The sequence below is a fragment of the Urocampus carinirostris genome, chromosome 12 (genome assembly GCF_059441175.1).
Source record: "Urocampus carinirostris isolate Australia breed hairy pipefish chromosome 12, RoL_Ucar_1.0, whole genome shotgun sequence".
NCBI classification, from domain to species: domain Eukaryota; kingdom Metazoa; phylum Chordata; class Actinopteri; order Syngnathiformes; family Syngnathidae; genus Urocampus; species Urocampus carinirostris.
This window is the reverse complement of record NC_142360.1, coordinates 5,537,115-5,562,609: the sequence shown is the minus strand read 5'-3', so window position 1 is coordinate 5,562,609 and position 25,495 is coordinate 5,537,115. Positions and strand designations below refer to the sequence as shown.

The 25,495-nt window shown below is 38.0% G+C and overlaps 2 protein-coding genes across 4 annotated transcripts in view; both read left to right on the top strand.

Moving 5' to 3' along the window:
• agbl4 (AGBL carboxypeptidase 4) overlaps nucleotides 1–25,495 on the top strand; it is a 599,711-nt gene that overhangs the window by 401,500 nt on the left and 172,716 nt on the right. The gene's annotated exons all lie outside the window — the stretch shown is intronic.
• bend5 (BEN domain containing 5) overlaps nucleotides 11,693–25,495 on the top strand; it is a 26,225-nt gene continuing 12,422 nt past the window's right edge. The window contains exons 1-4 of one of the 2 annotated variants that reach the window (XM_088349266.1): nucleotides 11,693–11,913; nucleotides 15,362–15,493; nucleotides 18,795–19,269; nucleotides 21,796–21,944. In XM_088349266.1, coding sequence (XP_088205392.1) covers nucleotides 15,392–15,493; nucleotides 18,795–19,269; nucleotides 21,796–21,944 — 726 coding nt within the window. In that variant the 5' untranslated portion in view covers nucleotides 11,693–11,913; nucleotides 15,362–15,391. Of the gene's footprint in view, nucleotides 11,914–11,962; nucleotides 12,065–15,361; nucleotides 15,494–18,794; nucleotides 19,270–21,795; nucleotides 21,945–25,495 lie in introns of those variants that run through there. The other variant, XM_088349267.1, reaches the window with a different exon arrangement.

Below are 25,495 nucleotides of genomic sequence, written 5' to 3'. Positions count from 1 at the left end.
AGAACACTATAAAGGCCAATTTTGAACATCTGGAACTTTGAACGTTTACCGAATGCTTTTTGCTACATATCCTCTCTACCTATATTTTTGGGGCGACGCCCAACGACAATCCCTCCAAAAGAAGAGCATTGCGTAAGATATCACCCCCACACATCTCAGTAACTTTCTGCTATTGCAATCGATAGATAGATTGCTAGATACCTAGATAGAATGCTAGAGATAGCTAGGTAGCTAGATGGATGGATGGATGGATGGATGGATGGAAGGATGGATGGATGGATGGCATGGATGGATTGGATGGATGGATGGATGGATGGATGGATGGATGGATGGATAGATGGATAGATAGATAGATACTTTATCCATCCCGTAGGGAAATTCACACTTCCAGCAGTCTACCCTGTTGTTATTAACAGATTAACATGATGCCCTAGGGGTTCTTGTAGCGGAGTGGATGACGTCACTCGCTAGTCCAAAAGTTTGACATCCCTGCGTCAGATGGAAATCTTTTTCTTTGTGTCCAGGGATAAACCACCTCGTGTTAGCGAGTCCGTCTCCTCTCCGATTCCCGTAGGCTTTCGTGTCTCTGTATAGCGGCGCTGAAGCCGGATAGCTCCGGGTAGCTCCGGGTGGCTACACGTTAGCGTCCGGGGTGCTAAACGTGAGCCACGTTTCCGCAAAACACAGCAACTGCGCTCCCTGTGCGCGTCGATGTTTTCCACCAGCACTCGTTGGTCTTATTTGGTAGTGAGTTCACATTTACCATGATTACGGATGGTACCGAAGACTTATAACGCCGCTAGCCGCTTAGGATGGATGGATACAGTGCATCCAGAAAGTATTCACAGCGCTTCACTTTTTCCACATTTTGTTATGTTACAGCCTCATTCCAAATTGTATTAATTTAATCTCTTATCTCAAAATTCTAAACAAAATACTCCATTATGACAATGTGAAAAATTTTTTTTTTTTTACTTTTTTTGAATTTATTAAAAATAGAAAACTAAGAAATCACATTTACATAAGTATTCACAGCCTTTGCCATGAAGCTCAAAATTGAGCTCAGGTGCATCTTTTTTCCACTGATCATCCTTGAGATCTTTCTACAGCTTAATTGGAGTCCACCTGCAGTAAATTCAGTTGATTGGATAGATTTGGAAAGGCACACACCTGTCTATATAAGGTCCCACAGTTGAGTGTGCATGTCAGAGCACAAACACCAAGCATGAAGTCAAAAGAACTGTCTGTAGACCTGCGAGACAGGATTGTCTTGAGGCACAAATCTGGGGAAGGATACTGAAAAATTTCTGCTGCTTTGAAGGTCCCAATGAGCACAGTGGCCTCCATTATTCGTAAATGGAAGACATTTGGAACCACCAGGACTCTTCCTAGAGCTGGCCGGCCTTCTAAACTGAGCGATTGGGGAAGAAGGGCCTTAGTCAGGGAGGTGACCAAGAACCCGATGGTCACTTTGTCAGAGCTCCAGCGTTCCTCTGTGGAGAGAGGAGAGCCTTCCAGAAGGACAACCATCTCTGCAGCGATCCACCAATCAGGCCTGTATGGTAGAGTGGCCAGACGAAAGCCACTCTTTAGTAAAAGGAACATGGAAGCCCGTCTGGAATTTGCCAAAAAGCACCTGAATGATTTTCAGACCATGACAAACAAAATTCTCTGGTCTGATGAGACAAAGATTGAAATCTTTGGTGTGAATGCCAGGCGCCATGTTTTGAGGAAACCAGGCACCGCTCATCACCAGGCCAATACCATCCCAACAGTGAAGCATGGTGGTGGCAGCATCACGCTGTGGGGATGTTTTTCAGCAGCAGGAACTGGCAGACTAGTCAGGATAGATGGAAAAATGAATGCAGCAATATATAGAGATATCCTGGATGAAAACCTGCTCCAGAGCGCTCTTGACCTCAGGCTGGGGCGAAGGTTAATTTTTCAGCAGGACAACGACCCAAATCACACAGCCAAGATCTCAAAAGATTGGCTTCAGAACCACTCCGTGAATGTCCTGGAGTGGCCCAGCCAGAGGCCAGACTTGAATCCGATCGAACATCTCTGGAGAGATCTGAAAATGGCTGTGCACAAACGTCTCCCATCCAACCTGATTGAGCTTGAGACTTATTGCAAAGAAGAATGGGCAAAACTGTCTAAAGATAGGTGTGCTAAACTTGTGGGATCATGTTCAAAAAGACTTGAGGCTGTATTTGCTGCCAAAGGTGGATCAACAAAGTATTAAGCAAAGGCTGTGAATACTTATGTAAATGTGATTTCTTAGTTTTCTATTTTTAATAAATTAAAAAAAAAAAAAAAAAAAAGTTTTCACATTGTCATAATGGAGTATTTTGTGTAGAATTTTGAGATAAGAGATTAAATTAATACAATTTGGAATGAGGCTGTAACATAACAAAATGTGGAAAAAGTGAAGCGCTGTGAATACTTTCCGGATGCACTGTAGATAGCTAGATAGCTAGATAGATAGATAGCTAGATAGCTAGATAGATAGATAGCTAGATAGACAGACAGACAGACAGACGGACGGACGGACGGACGGACGGACGGACAGACAGACAGACAGACAGATAGATAGATAGATAGATAGATAGATAGATAGATAGATAGATAGATAGATAGATATGGATGCTGTTCTGAGGTCATGGGTTTAACTCCAGCTACCAGCTGAGATCACCTTCCTGTGTGGGTTTGCATGTTCTCCCCGTGCTTGCGTGTGTTTCCTCCGGGAACTTCGGTTTTACCCCCACATTACAAAATCATGAATGTCAGGTTGATTAATTAATCAGTATCTAACAAAAAAGAACAAAGTTATCTAGGAGCTAATTTTTGTACCTCTAACTGAGCAAAACATAAAAGGAAAGCGACCAGGATATTCACCCAAACATTGACAGAACATGATGCAGGGACCATAAAATACAGAATGAACCAGATGAAAATAATGTAAGAATAAATAAAATTTATCCATAAATGTTTCTGTACCACTCGTGAGGCTCCTCCTCAAGGTTTTCTGATTTTCCTCATGTTGAGGTTTTTGAGTTTTTCCTTGCCCGCATGCTGGTTTAAGATCAGGGGGATGGCATAATTGTGGCCTGTGCAGTCGTTTGAGACATTTTGTGATTAAGGGCTATAGATATAAATGTGACTTGACTTGACTACCATTTCATTAAATAAAGCATGTTTTTGCTTTAAAAGCAGGAAGCAGTCTTTAAGTTAATCGCTTCATCCCCCACTTAAAGGGACATTTGCTCCCATGTTCATATTCACAGCATCACCTCCAATGGTCATCACAATAGCACCTGTACCCGCATCTGGCCAGCTCGGCACAGGTGCGACGTCCCTATCGGTCGTCCCCGTGCCGTGTCATTTATTCACCCCCGAGCGCTTTTCCCACCCAAATTTGCGTGACCTCTATTTGTTTCCCCCTGGAGTGGCGCTTGATTTAATCCTGAAGTCCATCTGTCGGGGAGAAGTCTGCGTTTCTGTTGCCGATGACGTTTGTTGCCTCGGTCTAATTCCATCACGGGCGTCATGACTGCTATTATCCCGTGTCTTCTTTTAATGCAGGCTAATGGATGACCAATTAAGATAGATGAGACTGGCACTGCGGAGTTAATAGCCAGGACACAATGTCTGGCTTTCATCTTGTCTTTTATTTTTTCATCTTTACCGGCACTATTTATTCTAGTCGAAATTTGTTAGTGTTATCCCGTCATACTATTATGAAATGACTTTCATAATATTGGTAGGAGATACACTGGATTACAATCTTACTACTATAGACTGAATAAAATATTAACTAGCAATGCACAAATGGTAGTAAGTCAATGATCAACAAACCAATAACAGCCAAATATGACGTCACAGTTGTCAACCAAATTGGAAAATAAGACAATAGTCACTTGACAAGACATAACGATATTCTTGTTAAAATATGCTAAGCATTTATGTCCCTCAATATGGTATATTTTTAATTTATATAGAAGAAGAAGCACAACTTGGTTGTGTTCTATGTATTCATGATTTGTGCGGGTCACTGGAGAGCTCACCCATCAACAATCAGCCGATACTTCCTATCAGAAAGATTCCAAGAATTTGTGTTCCTCGTCAGATTATATTTTTCGATAATGGTATTAAGACTTTATCGTGGCTCCTTTCTACCTCTCTGTAATGTGTGCGAGCCACTCGAGAGCTCACTTATCAACAGAGAGCCGATAATACCTGTTAGAAAGATTCTAAGCATTTGTGTTCCTCATTAGAATATATTTTGAGTTTCTGTCAAGGTAAAACACAACTTGGTAATGTCCCCTCTTTACCTCTTTGTGATTTGTGCGAGCCACTCAAGAGCTCAGTCATCAACAGACAGTCAATACTACCTGTAAAAAATATTCTAAGCATTTGTGTTCCTCATTAAAATCTACTGTATTTTGAGTTTCTATAAAGGTAACAGCATGACTTGGTTGTGTCTCCTCTAACTCTCAGTGATTTGTTTGAGCTAGTCAAGACCTCACCCATCAACTGACAGCCGATTCTACCTGTTAGAAAGATTCCAAGCATTTGTGTTCCTCATCAGAATACATCTTTATTTTTCTTATAATGGTATTAAAACAACTTCATTGTGTCTTCTCTCTACTTCTCTGTAATTTGTGTGAGCCAACAGAGAGCTGATACTACCTGTTAGAAAGATTCTAACCATTTGTGTTCCTCGTCAGATTATATTTTTCTATAATGGTATTAAGACTTTATCGTGGCTCCTTATTCGAATATATTTTGAGTTTCTATCAAGGTGAAACACAACTTGGTCATGTCCTCTCTTTACCTCTCTGTGATTTATGCAACCCTCAATATGGTATGTTTTAAATTTGTATCGAAGTAGTAGCACAACTTGGTTGTATATATGCATAAATACATATACATACATATATATATATATACATACATATATATATATATATATATATATATATACATACATATATATATATATATATATATATATATATATATATATATATATATATATATACACAATACTCAAATGGACCCTGAAATGTATTTATATCTGAGAAAGTGCTTCAGAATAGTATTAAACCCCCCCAGGCGGCAGATATAACATGATGTAAGCCATTCGAAAGACACTCCTAAGAAACGTCTGAGACACAGTCCGGCAAGCCTCGAGGACACAAGTTGAGACGAACAGTAATCCTTTGCTGTGTTTGTCAAGAGCCCACTTCCATCTCTTTGTTTATCGCCTGTTTTCTCATAATAGCCAATAGCCTCTGAACTTCCGATCAAATAGAACTAGCCTGGGATACATAAAAATGTCCAGAGTTCTGCCACCAGATTACCACACAACTTAACAATGACCAATAGCAAAAAAAACGAACTTGTGAGAACGTCGCTCTAGCTTTTCTTCTTATTTGGAGGACATCCGTCTCACGCTAGCACAATAACAACCCAGGGCACGTAGAAACTTTGGATTAAATGAAACGCCTTGAAACTCACGAATAATGGGCGAAGATGCAGAAGCGCCATAAAAATTTCTGCCTCGATTCGTTTTCAATTAAAGCAGTCGAGGCGGAACTAAACTGTTTGTGTCGGTTAGCCGCCGTGCTACTCTTCGATTGAGCTACAAGTGGGAAGACTAGGAAAACAAAGCAAACAAAAAAGATGAACTGGGGATTTAATAATGGAGGTCAGGTTCATGCTTGTGTAAATATATAAATTTCATCACATTGTCTTCGAAGTACTTTGACAATTTGAAAAACAGACAAAGTAATAAAGCCACTGCGGAAATCTCAATTTCAAAAAGGTTGGTTTTCAAAATATTCTCCCTCTTATAATATATAACAGTTTGATCTCAAACTATCAGCGTGATAAAAGTTTTACTATTAAGTTTATTGCTGGGCTTGTCGGTGGGCTGCCCTAAGGTGTAAAATATCCCCCCAAGAGATGGCAATTGAAGCCTATCGTCCTGCTCTAAATGTAGCTCACCTGTTTTTGGACAAATATGTTGTAAAATAGATGTAAACGCTGGCAAAATTTTGAATGAAAATTAGTGGTGCTTAGTAATATGTTTTTGCTTCCTATTTACCGTGATTTTATTAAACAAATAACCCCCCGCAAAATAGGCTGATTTAAGTAAAATGAGAAGTATTATTCTTTTATCGTGTATCCATTTATCCAATTATTCTTGTTCTTTTTTAGCCCTTTGTTTATTCTTAGGCTAGATCGAGACGAGTAGCAGTAGACCCAGTCTGACAGTCACATTTATTTTTTCTTACACTAAAAAATAGTAAAATAGGATTAACGAGTGAATGACGAGCATTAATGTTTAGGACCACATGTTGGCGCAACCCTTATAGGCTGACAACACACGATAGCCACTGGCCAAGTTGCTCTATGTTTGTACCTTTCTTATGAAGTTTAATTTTGTTTAGTTCGATTGATTTATTGTTTTAAAATAGTGGTTAGCAAAAAATGAAATATGCTACTTGCATTGTGCATTGTATTGGCTAATTCGACGACTTCCTGTTGTTATCTCCTTCCTGTTTGAAGTATGACATAGTTTGAAGTACCGCATAGATTAATGTACAGTTCTATATTTTTTTTGTATCAAAACTGCAGTATTGAGTGAATGACTTGCATTGACGTTTGAACACAAATGGTGGTGCACCACTTCGAGGCACACAGCAATAATCACCTGCCAGCTATCATTCCGAGAGTGACCTAATACAAATACTGTAAACGTAAACAATACGTATGTATGAATGTCTCAAAAAGTGAGTTGTTTTGGCAGATTTTGGGCCAATGCGCCCCCAAGAATGTATTAACTGTTCTCACCGAGGGCACGTTTTCGAAATGTGATTGCAGAATATCTTAAAAGTAAACACTAACTGCACCCAGATTAATAAATAAACTCTACCTCGAGACTGTGGGCCAGAGGTTTTGAGTCTTTCAGTCTATTTATATTTAAAATCGTGTAGAGGGAAAAGTTGTGCAGTAGGAAAAGATAAGCATGATGTTTTTCATTACCGTGCACACATTGATATGTAATGAGAAGAAAATAAGTATTTGAACACCCTGCTAGTTTCCTGTTTGTCCCACTTAGAAGTCATGGAGGGGTCTGACATTGTCATCGTAGGTGCATATCCACTGTGAGAGAGATAAACTAAAAAGAAAAACCCAGAAATCACAATGCATGATTTTTTTTACAATTTATTAGTGTGACACAGCTTCAAAAAAGTATTTGAACACATGTGTATCATCTAAAATTCTTACCCTGAAAGACCTGTTAGTCCGGCCATTAAAAGTCCACCCGCACTTCATGTATCATTCTGAATCAGATGCACCTGTTTGAGGTGGTTAGCTTCATAAAGACACCTGTCCGCCCCATAGAATTAGTAACACTTTAACGTGTAACATGGCGAAGACCAAAGAGCTGTCAGAAGACTCCGGAGACAAAATTGTACATCTCCACAAGGCTGCAAAGGGCTATGGAGCAATTGCCAAGCAGCTTGGTGAAAAAAGGACCACTGTTGGAGCAATCATTAGAGAATGGAAGCTAAACATGACGGTCAATCTCAATCGGAGTGGAGCCCCATGCAAGGTATCATCTCATGGGGTCTCAAAGATTATTATGAAGATAAGGAATCAGCCCGGAACTACACGACAGGAGTTTGTCAGTGACCTGAAAAGAGCTGGAACCAAGTTTACAAGTTTACTGTAGGTAATACACTAAGATGTCATGGTTTGAAATCGTGCATGGCACGAAAGGTTGCCCTGCTTAAACCAGCACATGTCAAGGCCCGTCTTAAGTTTGCATATGACCATCTGGATGATAAAGAGGAGTCATGGGAGAACATTTTATGGTCAGATGAGACCAAAATAGAACTTTTTGGTCATAATTCCACTAAGCCTGTTTGGAGGAAGAAGAATGAAGAGTACAATCCGAAGAACCCCATCCTTACTCTGAAGCATGGGGGTGGTATCATCATGCTTTGGGGGTGTTTTTCTGCACATAGGACAGGACGAGTGCACTGTATTAAAGAGAGGATGACTGGGGCTGTGTATTGTGAGATTTTGGAGACAACCTCCTTCCCTCAGTCAGAGCATTGAAGATGGGTCGTGGCTGGGTCTTCCAACACACAATGACCCGAAGCACACAGCCAGGAAAACCAAGGATTGGCTCCGTAAGGATTATATCAAGGTTCTAACAGGGCCCGGCCAGTCTCCAGACCTGAACCCAATCGAAAATATTTGGAGGGAGCACAAACTCCGTGTTTCTCAGCAACAACCCTGAAACCTGACTGATACAGAGAAGATCTGTGTGGAGGAGTGGGCCAAGATCCCTCTGTGCAAACCTGGTGAAAGACTACAGGAAACTTTTGACCTCTGTAATAGTAAACAAAGGCTACTGTACCAAATATTAACATTCATTTTCTCAGGTGTTCAAATACTTATTTGCAGCTATATCACACAAATAAATTGTTAAAAATCATGCCTTGTGATTACTGGATTTTTATTCTTAGTTTATCCCTCTCACAGTGGACATGCACTTATGATGGAAATTTCAGATCCCTCCATGATTTCTAATTAGGAAAAATAACAAAATAACAGGGTGTTCAAATACTTATTTTCTTCACTGTATTTTCATTTGTATTGTTTTAATTGAATATGTGCATAAAACACACACAACGAAAATACATCTTTTAAAGAAGTTTTTGAGGGTCACATGACTTTTTAAGAGGCTAATCCAAATGTTTCCGTGTACTTTATAAGCAGGGTTGGGTCGGGTTACTTTAACTTGATTACTTTCAATTACTTTTGGATTACTCCAATACAAAATATGCTAATAAGACAAAAGAAACTAAATATGAATACAATTATGACTCACCACACGTGGTAAGCTTTCTCTCCTGGCTTTGATCTCTTTGATCTCCGGAAAAACTAACAGACAGCAACAAAATGAAAATAAATCCAAACAGCTTTCCAACATCATTCCGTTACTCCCCAAGCCTGCACAAAATTTAGTAATTTTATTCATATTTAGTTTCTTTTGTCTTTTATTAGCATATTTGGTATTGGAGTAATCCAAAAGTAATTGAAAGTAATCAAGTTAAACTAACCTTACCCAGCCCTATTTATAAGTTTAGACAGGGTTTTCAAGACTAGATACGAGAAAAGGTAGATGGTAATTAAAAACGACAAGTTATCATCGAATCCTGGCGTTTTACCTTCAATTTAATACAAGGACATCGAAAACTACTTGATACTTCTTCCATTTTCACTTGTAATCCAATATAGCTGCTGCTTCAAAAGTCATGTGACCCTCAGAAGCCTCTAAATAAGGGGTCTCAAACTAGCGGCCCAGGGGCCAGTTGTGGCCCGCAAGATGGGTTTGAGCCCTCCGCATTATTATGAAAGTTTAAAGGAACTGTGTTTCATTGAAACCCTCATATAAACATAAAACATTCATTAAAAAATAAATTGATTTAAAAATACGGAAAAAACATTAACTGTGATAAATATGTGTATGTTTTAAAAGACTCGTGTGTTGTAAAATTAGCATCTGTTTTACATAACATTAGCTAAATGTCTGTCATCTTGCTGTTAAGTGTACCCACAAAAAAAAATCAAAACTTTTTTTTCTTCTTTGCTTCCCTTTTTTCTTTTTTACTTATTTTTCCAGTTTTTTTCTTTCTTTTTTTATCTATTACTCTCTTCCTGTTTTTTTCTTTCTTTGTGAAAGGCTGGACAAAAAATGAAATGCATATTGGTGCTTTTTGGTCACTTTGAGACTTTGTAGTTTGTGTTCTTGCTTATGGTTTGTAGCACTCGTTTTCTGTAGCAACACACACAATACAATGACATCTAGTGGTCAAATCATGAACACTATCCCTTTCATGTATGTGTCACCCACGCAAAGGTTGGGTTTATCTATTAGTGATAGATAGATAGATAGATAGATAGATAGATAGATAGATAGATAGATAGATAGATAGATAGATAGATAGATAGATAGATAGATAGATAGATAGATAGATAGATAGATAGATAGATAGATAGATAGATAGATAGATAGATAGATAGATAGATAGATAGATAGATAGATAGATAGATAGATAGATAGATAGATAGATAGATAGATAGATAGATAGATAGATAGATAGATAGATAGATAGATAGATAGATAGATAGATAGATAGATAGATAGATAGATAGATAGATAGATAGATAGATAGATAGATAGATAGATAGATAGATAGATAGATAGATAGATAGATAGATAGATAGATAGATAGATAGATAGATAGATAGATAGATAGATAGATAGATAGATAGATAGATAGATAGATAGATAGATAGATAGATAGATAGATAGATAGATAGATAGATAGATAGATAGATAGATAGATAGATAGATAGATAGATAGATAGATAGATAGATAGATAGATAGATAGATAGATAGATAGATAGATAGATAGATAGATAGATAGATAGATAGATAGATAGATAGATAGATAGATAGATAGATAGATAGATAGATAGATAGATAGATAGATAGATAGATAGATAGATAGATAGATAGATAGATAGATAGATAGATAGATAGATAGATAGATAGATAGATAGATAGATAGATAGATAGATAGATAGATAGATAGATAGATAGATAGATAGATAGATAGATAGATAGATAGATAGATAGATAGATAGATAGATAGATAGATAGATAGATAGATACTTTATTCATCCCCGAAGGGAAATTCACTTTTCCAGCAGCATCCCTAAGCTGAGAACAATCGAAAATAACTGAGAACAATCGAAAATAACACGGGAGCTGCTGGAGTGGCTGCCATTCGTGACGGCGCCGGAGAAACGATTCAATTTGAATCATGTACAAACAAACAAACAATTGAATCATGTACAAGAAACGATTCAATCTGAATCATGTACAAACAAACAAACAATTGAATCATGTACAACAAACACACAAAATATTTATGTTTCAATAAGTGGAGTGTTAATAAAATGGGGGGAAAATAATTTCTGATACTGATATAACCAGGTAAAACTAATTTTAAGTTACCTGTCCAAATGAATGTTGTGCCATCTCACCTTTCCCACTCTCTCTGCTCGCTCCTGAAGTAGGAAATAAGGATGACAAGTTTTTAATGAATTGATTCTCTTAAAGTTGAAACATAGGTTGAACGTTGGATGGATTGATTGATTGACTCATATTAACTAGTGGCGTTTTTAATTCAATATCTAATTTTAAGTTTTTTTTAATGTAATTGGAAATTGTGGAAACATCTTTTTAGAGGTTTTCTGGTGGAAACGCCGATTCATCGAGATCCTAGCTCCATCGACCACAGAGCAAACTGAGTTCGAGACCGACAAATAGGAATCATAACAAATATAATAGAAAAACATTTTGACAAAAAAGCTAGGGATTTTCATACAGCATGTATGTACCAATAATATGAATACACCTTTTAGGTATTGCACAGTTGAAGAACATATAAAAAGACACAAAGTTGTTACGAAAATTAAAGCGATTCGGTTTAATGTGCTGTCTTTACTGATGTGGACCAGACATAAGGAATCGAGCGCAGAAAAGACACAGGGGAAGGTGTTTGGTGATTTACTTTTGGAAGGCTTAAAAGCAAGCCAACAGCATTAAAAGTGCGCATGGGATGAAAAACATAGCAGGGTATTTTTTCTTCTTTGAAGACGGTTTTTGTTGCGCGTCGGACGTTTCCAGCATCCCCAAATTTCAGCACGGAGCACAGAGCACTTTTCAATGATCGGAAGGTGAATGCGCTCCGCAGGATTGACGAGAATGGCAGCACCAGGCCAGTCTTTCAAAGCTCACATCATAACCCTTGCAGGTACGTGAATGCATGTGTATTACCTCTTTATTTGCTCATCGAAACCAGATTGACGTGTGTCCGAACACAGATAGTGTCGAGTTATTTCGCCTGACTTGTCATCAGCTGAGCCGACATAGCCTCCATATAACGTGCTAAATAAAAGAGAAAGGTACGATAAAAAAAACCCTTACGCGAGCGTGTGTATTTCTTGTTTATACCTCGCTTAATGTTCGATATCCAATTCAACTTGTAGTTTGTAAGCTTAGCCAGCGAGGTCGTTTGTTTACAAGCGATCTCGTTAGCTCGTTGTTAGCATGCTACAGTTAGCCGTCTGCACACGTAGAGCTGTCAGAATATTCGACACGAAAAGAAGCTAAACGTCGCACCCAAAAATCTCAAAACGACGAATTATGGTATTTAAGGAGAGTACCGAGGTGTTTTGATGATTGCAAAAACGTGTCACAAACCAGACGCGCCGCTGCGGAGTTTTTCCAGACAGACCCCCAGACGTGACCCTCCTCCAGGGACTGGACGTCTTTTACGTCTGTTTTAAACCCATTTGGTCTAAAAATAGAAGTGTATATAATTGTGTTAAGTCAAGGAGTTACCAACATTTTTGAAGTTGAGACTTACTTTTTGGGTTACTGGTTAGCTCAATATGCTACCGTTCTGATATGCATATCTAAATAACATGATAGATTATTATGACTATGCACCCATCCATCCATTATTCGCACCGTGTATCCTCAGCAGGATCGCGGGGTTGCTGGAGCCCATCCCAACTATCTTTGGGCAGTGGGCAGGGGACACCCTCAACTGGTTGCCAGCCAGTGGCAGGGCACACAGGGACAGACAATTCACTCGCTCATTCACACCTAGGGACAATTTGGACCGGCCAATTAACCTGACATGCGTGTTTTTGGAATGTGGGAGGAAACTGGAGTGCCCGGAAGAAACCTACGCAAGCACGGGGAGAATATGCAAACTCCACACAGGAGGTTTGATCTCATGACCTCAGAACTGTGCCGCACACGTGCTAACCACTGCGCGGCCATGCTCCCCCTATTATTACTAGATTATAAGAATTATAGATGTTGTAGAATCAAAATTTACATATGTAAATGATAAACTAATTCCAAAAAGATTTGGGGAAGACTGATCATGTATTTAATTACACTGATCATATCAATATTTCATGCCAGTCAGAAATTAAATATCCTTTAGGATCACTATAACCTTCTATTGGTGAGTTATTATCAGAACTGGTCCGCAAAGTACTCTGGTGTTCATAGGAGGCTACCTGGTAACTGCTGGTTCAGCCCATCCAACTCAGATAATTTTTTTTCCAAAAAATAGTCTTTATTGTGTATGTGTTAATTACAAAATTATATATTTTTAATGTCTTGTAATATACAACTTTGACTTTGTGACCAAATGGAAAAAAACTTTGCCGTCTCTTTATTCAGTTCATGGTGGACTAGAGGTAAGATCGGGCCCAAAAAAAGCACCCGAACCCGACGCAGGCCCGGGGGGTATTAAACCCGACCCGGACCCGGCCCGACTAATTAACTGGATTTGCTGGCCCGGCCCGAGGGGGCCCGAAATTACATATTTTATTTATAAGGAGGGGTGATTTATGATAACAAATTAAACTCTGCCTTTTGTTACAACATCTAGGCCTAAGTTAAATAAAACTGTATAAACATTTACATCTTTTATATTTCTGTGTCTGCACTGCAATCTGTCATTGACGGTTTTTTTTTTGAGGTAGCGAAAACATTTAAAGGCGTCCGTCATTTTGACGACTTGATCATTGGGCCATAATCCACAGCAGCAGTAGTAGTACGCCTTTAAGATTTTAGCGCAGCACTTTCATTGAGAGGGGATGTTGACGTGTTGTGCCGACTCCTATGCAAATCCCCCCCCCCCCCCCCCCCCCCTGATCGTATTCTATATAAAACGCTTATTAAAACAATAAAGCGAGCTAATTATAATCATTGGGAGATCCTAGTCTATATAACGCGTTTATTTAAACAATAAAGCGCGATCGTATTCTACAGATTGCGTTTTTTAACGCGGATGAAAATCTCACCAACGTCAATGTACGCTTCCGACAAAAGCGATCGTATTCTATATAATACGCTTTAAAACAAAATAAAGCGAGCTAATTATAATCATTGGGAGATCGCGTTTATTTAAACAATAAAGCGCGATCGTATTTTACAAAATGCATTTTTTTAACGCGGATGGAAAAGTCACCAACGTCACTGTACGCTATGATTTCCGCAACCACAACTAATTGTACACAAATAATATTCATTTGATTTACTATAATATCCGTACGTAATGTCTTTTTTATTGTGAATGAAACCCTGGTTGCATTGGATCCCGCGGTGTAAACAAATTGTTGTTTTTTTCATTTAAAATCGGAGGGGGGGAGGAATTTCCATAGGAGTCGGAAAAATAGCGATTACAGCTCCTTCTCCGTTTTATCCAAATTATTTATTTTATAACAAGTATTCCTTGGTCTAGTATCCATACATAGTTTAAGTATATATTTTTAATGAACATTTAACACATTATTAATTAATTAAAAAAAAAAAAAAAAAAAAAAAAAAAAAAAAAAAAAAAAAAGCAGGACCGAACCCGACCCGACCCGACCGTATGACTGACATTTCAGGGCCCGACCCGGCCCGAAATTGCCTCGGGTTCGGGTTCGGGTTCGGGCTCGGGCCATAAATCTTACCTCTATGGTGGACTGGGACTGTAATGTTCTTATTGTGTTGAACGTGTCCAAATATAGCCCCACAAAAGTATTTTCAATGTCTTTAAAATACATGTATTCAACTTTGACATTTTAACCGAATTGATGGAATGGTGGGCATTGTTTTAATGTCTTTTTAACATGTTTTTAACCAGTTTCTTTGCACAGAAACATGGCAGCGCATTTGGTTTTGTTCGGATTTTTAAACACATATGACCTGTTAACTCAGTTTTGCCGTAACATAAGAAAGACACTTTTATTCTCTTTTCGCGAGTGTCTACTGTGCTATGTTTTATATCTGGACAATTCTTACAGTAATTATTCCACAGGGTTTAAGGTGTGCCGGACTTTGATTTTCCATATTCACGCCACTTAATGTGTAGTTTGTACAGATATTACAGAAATTATATGATATAAAATTGAAGCTATTGTAGTATGTCACCTCCCTACTTAGCACCAGATGTATTTAGGATGATGGATTTTAGGAATTAATATGGTGTAGTCTGATTTCGACATAATTTAGAACAAAAATAGATGTTTAAAGTGGGGTTGTGTTTGGCCAATCCTATGTGGACCAGATTTAGTTTTTAAAAAAAGTTTTTGTCGTAACATCTTCTACTAGTACAATGTTAGCAAAATTATACTCTAAGATGACATAAATGAATGTAACATGACGACTTTGTGTCTCCTTCTTTAATATAGATACTGTAGAGGTATTCTGAAGACTTTATAATGCAAAAGAAGATGAAAATTCCAAAGATGTCCATCAGGAATTCAGGAAATTCTATTGAGAACAGCTTTGGAGAGGAAAGGATGCCTCTCAGGCATAAAAAGGTATGTCATCGGTTGATGCCACACGTATCTCCACAAATAATTCCTATAACTAGAGTTCGACCAATTAGCAGGTGGGCCAATTATCGGCACCGATATTGTGCCCTTCTCATTGAACGAGTGTCGCGATCATATCCTGTACAATGTGTTTATTAAAAAATATTGATTAACGTGATTGACACAAAAAAGTGATTGTTTATATAAGAATTTATTAAGACATCCCTGCAAAAGTCAGCAACACTGGAGGGGACTTAATGTAGCTAAACGCTTGCTATAGTACTATACTATATGAGTAGCCATTTCGTAAAGCACGCTTGTTGTACGTAGTTGTTCACCGATAGCTGTAACCAAACACCATCGTGAATGAGACCCTGGTTTTATTGTATTTCCCCTTGTAAACAAACATATTAATTTAAAATCTGACTGCTGTATCTACGGTTCGCAAAATAAGACACACTTCAAACATATTGTGTTGTGTGGCAATGGGAGACTACAGAGGAAAACCACACTTATTAGTCATGTTCGATGTATTGAAATTCTCATGTTTTACTCTTTAAGGTTTCAGAGTGCTATTTTATTTTTTTATTTGAATTTATGACAAATATTCTTCGTGTTTTCTTTTTTAATATTTGACAATTTCTTACGCCAATTTTCAAGCTTTTACAGCAAATTATTATCGGCCCCAAATTTTGGATATCAACCTCCTCTTAATAATGATAATCGATATCGGCCATGAAAACCCATATAGGTCAATCCTTACTGTATACAGTAGACCCTGTTCTATAGCATTAATCCATTCCGTAGTGAGGATCGCTAGGTGATATGGAATTATAAACAGGGTTCATGCGGATCCTTAAATTTAAAGTATTGTACAAATAAGGCCTAAATTGGCATTAAAATGTCTGGAATCTAGTTTCCGAAAGTCTTTTAAATAATATATTAATAAGATTTATATTTGTTTGAACTAGGGCTGGACAATTTAGGGAAAAAAAAATAATTGCAAATGCAAAGCGCGAAACACATAGATTCAGGATCGAGTTGCCAACAGACGGCAGGTATATCCCAGTTGTGTTCTTGTTTTCACCATGCCCCCACTCGGACGCCCAGTGACAACTGAGACACCGTCAGCTTTTAATTGTGGGTTGTTGTTTTTTTTTTTTTGTCAACTTGATCTTAAATTTGATTTCAAAAGGCATTAACAAGTCTTTAAGAGTTTTTTAAAATCTTTCTTACCTCAGCTGTAGGAACCCCAGGGAGGGAGTTTAGCCAAACACATTTTAGGATGTTCATGATGCAGTGACACAAAACAATAGCACGCCAGCCTAAGTATGATCTCGGCCAATCAATGTATGCGGTTCGTAACTCGCAAAGTTAGAATTTTGTTCGTTTTGGGCATGCAAATTGATTTCGTATTGTGGGGGGGAAAGCCTTAACGAGGGTCCAAATCATAGTCCACATTTTAACGTGATTATATCATAATCTGCTTAAGCCGGAACCTGGCGGTCTACTATATTGTCTTTTTTGAGGTAAATATTTACATCAATATTTGTTAAAAAACGATAAGGCATTAAGAAAACACTCAAGTGTTGCAGGGTCAAAAGAAAGAGATCACTAACATATAACTCTGATCCTAAATCATTTACACTAGCTCCCATTCCACTTGGGTATATGCTCTGCTAGTGGTCTGTATAAAACTGAATCGCTGGGCCCTGAACACTTAAATAATGTTAAATGAATACAAATCCTTTGTAAAGCCCTTGGTGTATTATTAGTGGAGCAGAGTTCAAAGCAAACATGGGGAAGCCGCAGTTGGCCATCTCGTAAAAGTAGATAACATTAGAGCTTTTTTCCTAGTTCCTTTAAGGGACAGTGTGTAATATTTAGTGCCCCCTAGTGGTACAAAAACCCTTGATTCTGTTAAAAAAAACATTAATTTGAATAATAGACATGAACTATCATACAAATGTTAATTTTTATAAATATTAATTTGTATTTCTTTTACATAGCAGAATCCATACCTAGTAGTCTTAGCCATGTTGGTCTAGCACTGGTTTTCGTTCGTATTGGAAAGTACAGGGCTATCTAGTTGTCAAATATTACACAATGTATATTTAATGAATTTGAATTGAGTGCAAGTAAATTGTGTGTTGAGGGTTTCTCGTGCCTTATTTGTATCTCTTTGATGTATATGCACTCGGCTCCCACCCAAATTCCCTCGCACTATTTTTACCATATGGTGGATTAACGCAAATTCCAGCACTCTGGACAGATGCCCTTTTTCTGACAAATCCTCTGAGCCGCTCATCAGAAACTCTATGACTCCTCTTTAGTTCTTTGTGAGATTCCCACAGTCATCAAAAAACATACGCACACTGAGTGCTTTTTTAATATATGTATATATCTACCTGCTGTCAAGGGTGTTATGAGCATCTGTTGGTTAAATGTTTTGGAATTTTTTGATGGGTACCCCTCTAAGGTTTTATTGTTTGTAGAATTGCATGGTCGGCTGGAGGTACATTTATGTATAAGATGGAATTAACTTAGGTTGCTCTTCTGTGTTACAAACTATACTTTGAGAATACATGAGACCCCCGAGATAAGACTTTAATCTGTTCTAAGGGGAGTATCACAAAGTGAAATTGCCATATAGCGGGGTATAGAAATCTATGATTGCTTTCCGAACTTCCTGTACCCCAGATAAAAACATTTCAATAACAAAATAGTGTATTGGACTATTATGAATACGATATCATATATCATATTGTAATGAGAACAAGTTAGGTGTAATATACATGTATGGCATTAACTAGCATAAAAAGACTCATATTTATCCGAAAAAGGAAATTACATATACCTTTGGTGTGAAGTGTCTTGAGCTGGTCGAGGGCACTAACAGGTGGATGTAGAGGGGGAGGATTCTGAAGATTAAAATTAAAACTGATTTTAAAACTTCAACTTGCAAATAAATACTGAATGAAGAAGAGAAAGGCTTTGTGGGAGAGAGTTCAGCCTATAGCATATCAGAATTTTCGTAAAGCAAACTAATAGCATACGAGCATTTTGTATTATCTAGACCAATAGCAGACAGATGTCCGAGAGACTACTTGCTATGCGCACCCATAATGCAGTTTTTGGGCATGCAAAATAATTGGTTGTTGGTGGGGATAATGGCGTAAAGAAGGAATGAGAACAAATTTATTTCTACACCAGAAGGTGAAAATGCCATAAGATGAGAATGCGGTATCCCTAGGGTCTACTGAATTGATTATATAATGACTGTGCTAATCTCAATTTTCATCTATAGGCCTTTTCTAAAGACCAACACCGCCCCATTTCAAACTCCTCCAAAAGTCTGGCAGCAGTCGTGGCTCGACTAGAAAGAAACGCTGCCAACTCCTGCATGGAAGGCGAAGACGATCTAGACGAGGACCGACTAGCTGAGGAGGGAGAAGATGCCGATGACGAAGATGAAGATATGGAAGCGGAACAGCAGCAACAGAATCATCAACATCATCCTCATCAGCAGCAACATTTGGAGACTGACCCGGATGTAGCCACGGCTGTGGTCCCTCGCATTCTTTATGACGAGCTGGTGGTCAGTTACCGGCAGCAGGAGGAGGAAACAAGCCGCTTGCAGCAGGAGCTGGATAGAACGCGTCGGCAGCTGGTACAGCAGACCAAGAAACTCAAGGAATACGGAAGCCTGCTGAATGAAGTCAAAGAGCTCAGGGACTTCAACCGGCGGCTGCAGGATGTGCTTCTCATGAGACTTGGCAGCGGTAAGACCTGATTTTGGATATATAAAAAAAAAATGTTTATTCGTAATGACAACTTGCATAGAATTGAATCTATATACACAATTCAACTTTACTGTTATTTGAACAATGATATTATATTCCAGCAAATAAATTAAGTTAAGTCCAGTAGAGCAGTGGTCTGCAACCACCGGGCCGCAGATCTGTACCGGGCTCCACAGAAAGAAAGAAAAATTGCCCTATATTTTGCTAATGCTCTAATTATTCGTGTATAACGCACTTTTTTTTTAATCCAAAAAATGAAACAAATGTTGGGTCGTTAGTATATTACCGTATTTGAGCAAAAATTGATCAGTCGAGAAATATCGCTGACAACATTTGCACAATATTGGCTGGCAACCAGTTCAGGGTGTCCCCTGCCCACTGCCCGGAGATGGCTGGGATGGGCTCCAGCCCCCCCGCGACCCTAATGAGGATAAGCGGTACGGCTGATGAGATGAGAGATGAGATGAGAGGAATCGAACCTAGATCGCGGCGGTGAGAGAGACAAATTTTAACTAGTCGATTTATATTACATTTTTCATCATCACACTATTTTTACTCACGACACCACATTGTTGAATATGTGGGGCCATAATTAAAATCATTTAAGGACAACTATGAACACAACACCAAAATAAAATTTACAATGAATGTGTTTAATGTCCTTCAAAGTCCGAATCATCATTAGATACACCAATGAGTATTTTCCCCTCCTGGTGCTTTCCTGCGTTTTCATCTTTCAGGATGATATTGTGTTCAGAATTTTATATAATTCCATAGTTAGTATTTGAGGCTTGTGTGAAAACACGTGTTGAGATGTCCATATTGCTTACCTGTCAGCTCATACGTTTAATAGTATGCCATCTGTCATAGTCTGCCCTTTGAGACTTTGTGATTAAGGGCTATCCAAATAAACATGACTAGACTAAAAAAGTGTTTTAATGAGATAAAACATGCCTTTTTCTATGTCATCTACATTCCTAGTGGAGGTCTAGTGATTACACAGTGGATTTAGGCTTGATATTGTTATTACTGTTCTTGTATTATCCTTGGGCTGGGCCGCGACAATATTGTGAGACAAGAGACCGTTTCGTAGCACAGAAAGGGTTAGGGGCCCCTGTAGTAGAGCTAATACATTGTCTTTTTGTCAGATGTCTCTTCAGTGTAACTTAATCTGTAGGCCAGGACCAAGAAGCTAGTTTGCTAGCTGGGCCAGGGTTGAGTAAGGTTTTTGACTCCAAGGTATATTGGCTTCTTAAATTTTCTAGACTGACCAGGAGAGGGATAAAAGAAGATAAATGAAATGAAATGTATTATGTTTATTCAAATTATCTGCCAATACAGTCTAATACAGGGTTCTTTTTAAGCGCCACCAAGTTTAATGAAATGCATTGAAAAACATGGCAAGCTCAAAAGTTGTTTTTTTTTTACAAGACATTTGATTTTGTAGCAAAACATGTGCACTTTTCTTTCTTGATAAATAAAAAGTATACAATATAAATATATATAAAATTAGGCATAGCATTTATGTCATCTAAATGTTGATCTTGAGCGCAGTACAATTTATAAAGAATATATTGACATGGGGTGGTGCACAAAGCAGGGTACCAGGTTGTCTTTGACGCGTGACCACTTTCACCAATAAATAAGCCTAACATATTTTTGAGCTTGTTCAATGTCACCAATGGGGACCAGGCACTTAAATATTACCTCTAATACTATTTTTATTTTATCTTATTTTTTATTCATCATTTTTTTTATTACATGTTTATCCTGGAGTGCCACGTCTAATCTCATTTTAAACTACAGGTACACTCTATGTTGTGATCAATGACAATAAAGACTATTCTTTTTGAAGATTTGTGTGTGGTAGCTGTTGATTATCATTTTAATAGTTCTGTCAACTCTCAAATTGTGTCAGTGCACCCATTTTCATCTAATTTGGTCCACTAGTTTTGACCAAAGGGCTTGAATGCCATATTGAATCGTCGTAAAAATGAGAATTTGCTGGTAAACTATCTTTTCCAGCTGCATAATTGGATTCAATGTGTGAAAACGTACTTGTAGTTTTCTGTAAAGCAAAAGTGTAAATGTTATGTCAGTGCAATTTATTGGGGAAACAGGCATTACAGCAAATTAGAAAAATGATTAGTAGTACTTTTATTTTCGTTCGGTGAGATGGATTAAAAAGCCTAAAGGTCTGCATGTGGTTTGCCCATGCCTGAACTGGTTAAGAATGCAGTTAAACATATAGAGAGGTTCCCTTGTACAATGGACGTAAAGTACTGCCCGATATCAAAACACATCACCTATTTTGGAGCTTAACATGGCTGGCCACCAAGCCAGCTTAACCACTGGGTTAAAATAACCCCCAGGCACTGACAGGTCTAGGCTCAGCCAGACAAACATTTGGACTCCTGTCTAATACTGCAAAATAAAAGCAAACACAACATATTCTGTTACTACTTGACAGCCTTCTTATTTAACCTCGCCATTTTCCTTATCTAGAGCCGATGCACGACAATGGCACTCAGACAATCAAGGCTGAGGCGGTGGAACCCATGCTTGAGACGCAGGAAACATTCAGAGAAGAAGCCAACACCAGTTCCAGCTACTCACCGTCTCCAAGGACAGTCTACACTTGCAACGATGGCAAGGTCAGCCTCTTATCTCGGTCTAGCATACCCAAAATTCCATGATACATAATCCAAATTTTAACATATTAAAATCTTGAATGTCTCTAAAAAAATATATCACTCATTCTTATCGAGGGTCATTATTTTAGCTGCATTTATTAGTAGCTTAAATCATCATAATAAATGGACAATTGCCGATGGATAGTGTCAAGTGACTAATTATAGGGTATTTGTTTTATGTCGGACGGATAATTATCGTGCATACAGAATAAATATAGGGTTAGTTATACAAATTGGCAAAAATGTGACCTTGTTTTGTACCTTTATTGGCTAAGAGGAACACTCTGATTTAGTAAATATTGAGCAATCTCAACTTGAATATCCTTGGTGCTGACATGAATCTCTTAAATCACAGCCGTCCAGTGGGTGGAAAAAACTGTCGGGCTTGAATTAAAAGAAAACATTCAAGTTGTTATTCACAGTCTTAGTCTCACAAAAAAAGGACGCTTCTCACATTGGCTCCGGAAATTTCCCTTTTTCACTCCCTTGGTTTGTCACCTTTACAAATTGTATTGTTGTCAGAAGTGTTCCCTCTAAGCTGCGCGCGTGCGCAATTGCGCACTTCTCGCACATTCTCAGCGCACAAGAAAATCTAGCCAGCGCACAAAAATGATGGCTCAAAATTACTAATTAAGAAGCGACTTAAGTCAAAGTTACAGTGCATGAAGGTAAAAATACACGGGTTCCCCTGAAGTTGTGTCCTAAATGCGGTATTTGAAGTCTATTCGAAGGAGAACGAAGTTGAAAAGTAAAGTCAGTAGAGTTTGTCGAGAACCGGCTTCTTCGGCTCGGCTCACTAAAAGGAACCGGCTCTTTCGGGTCATAAACGGCTCTTCAGGTTGTTTTTGCTTCTTTAATCCCAACATGACCAAATATGTAAAATTATGCACAAAATGACTTAAAGGAATGGGGTAAAAGAACAAAAAAGAAAAAAAAATACCAAAATGAAAAAGTAGTGAAAAGCTGAAGAAGAAGAAACAAAAGGAAGAGAAAAAAAGAAGGAAAAAATTCAAAAAAGCCAGAAAAGAAAGAAATGTAGGAAAAAAGTAAATAGAGAACAAAAAGAAAAAAGTAACAGCTCGGAAAAAATTAACACAATGAGATTTTTTTTAAAGGAATTTTTAAAAAAGTTGAAAAAAACATGGAAAAAAGGAAAAAGTTTGTGTTGCATTCAAATAATTTCCAATTACAGTATATCAAGTGAATCTTGTTGCCAACATTGTACTTCCACTAAAAAATGTGATTAAGTACAGTTCTGTATCTTACAACCGACGAAATAAGCCCCCCCAAAATGTTAATATTATGCGACAAAATATATCAGGAAATAAAAATAAATGGATATCATGTGAAAGAATTGTAAGAACAAACGACGTTTGTAGGCCGTACAACCTTTGCAATAGTACATGAGTCAATTCATTCAAAAGAGAAAAATAACTTTGTATTGCCGGAAACTCGGCAAAATGTAACTTGATGTCAAGTTTTGGACATGTTTGATAATTATCTTGCCACTCTTGGGATTATGGTTGCTCACTGTTATTTCAAGCGTTGCTCACCGGCTTTGTGTGAACGCTCAGAACAGTGGAAAATTAAAGGGAACGTTGGTTGTCAGGAAAAAAAAAAACAAATATACATTGTGATTCAAACAATGTGGTCATTTCTGGACGATAAAATTATTTTCATAACAGTGTTTGTATGGTCTTTCTAAACACTTAAAATTGTTCCCATGATTCTCAATAAGTCGGTTAGAAAATGATGCCGACACTGCTCTCTGTTGGCTTTGTTATTCCGCTGCATTTCTTCTCTTGTGATTAACTGCATCTGGCATCAGTTTTTGTGACATTGTCCTATGAAGCCACATCGCCTAATACGTGTCGCGCGACAGAGGATGGGTGCATTCTACACCTAAACATGGGACTATGAAATGAATATTTGTTCAAAGATTATGTATTAATCATGGACATTTATTAGTGGCCATGCAAAATTAGGATAACGTTTCCTAGTGGTAAATTGTAATGAGAAGGATTAAAGTACATATTTCCGCATCTTTGCCCAAAACCTAGAAGGAGATTTGTCTGAGACAAATAAGACAAGAGATAAGATACGATAATCCTTTATTAGTCCCACAATGGGGAAATGTCTTTAGTTACAGCAGTAAGACAGTGAATGATGAATAACAGCTAGAATATGAACAGTATAAACAAGTATTTAGAAATATATAAAAGAAAAAAGAATATTTCCAATGGCAGGTGTGCAAAACAGTTAAAGTAAAGAAAATGTATTAACGATTTTTTTAATAAACTTCATATAAATTTGTGGCTATGCAAAACACAGATTTTTTTTCTTTTAATGGTACTGAGGAATCGGAAAATTGGCTTTGAAAGTCTTAAGTAATTGCTTGAATCTGGCCATCAAAAAGGTGTACAACCCCTGTTACATAAGACTTGCGTCTTCCTCGACACATATATTCTACGCTTCTCACATATGCCTTTACTGCTCGGGCGTCCCTGGCAGCCACTAAAAAAAAAAAATATATATATATATATATATATATATATATATATATATATATAAATTAGCCGCATCATTGCATAAGCCGCAGGGTTGAAAGATTGATCAAAAAGTCGCGGCTTATAGTCCGAATTTTACAGTAATTCCACATGTTGCTTCAGCCAGCACCCTGGCTTTTTTCTCGCAGGTTACACATCCCTTTTTCATGCAGGAAACATGATTCCGTTGGCAACGCAATTTACTCAAAGAGCCGTATTGGACCAAAATAACAAAACAAAAAAAAAAGATTGGTCTGGAGCCGCAAAAAATCAAAAGCTTTATATAATCCTTACAATTAATGCATCATGTCATATAGTTTTGCGGTAACACCCGGAGTTAAAATGCAATATTTATTTAACATTTTTCCAGCCTTGTTTGCTTCATCCAAACATCTTAAAAGAAAAATATTTTTCCTTTTCCTTGGAAAAGCGGCAACAGGCCACTCTGCAGCACAAAATAGCTACATGCAACTCTTGAAACGCACGTTGCCGACATATGTCTAACAATCATGAACTTTAGTTCACCAGGGTCCGAAACGATTATCATCGTTCCTGGAGGCCCGACCAGCATCATCGGTTTTTATTAGCCGTTTAGGCAAGCAGCGCGTCCTGCCTGTGCTGACAGTGCTACAATGGGTCCTACAAGCTCTGGGACCTGTGGGTGCCTCAAGCGTGAAGAACTCTCGAAAATGAATCCTTAAATAAGGGACCCTGTATTAATTATTCGCACAAGAGAAATCCTGAGTGATAGACAGGTAGCCCTGAGTTATGACTATCGTATATGAAAAGAGGTTGAGGAAATAAGTACGAGCCACTAGATGTCAGGATAAAAACTATATTTTCTAACAAGAGGGGCAGAAGAGCGAGTCTGGCCCGCAGCCTAAAACACATTAGCTGCACAGTGAGAAATCCTTTTGGAACCGGGCCTAAAGACTTTAGAGTGAGAAGAGAGCCGAGAGGAAGCGA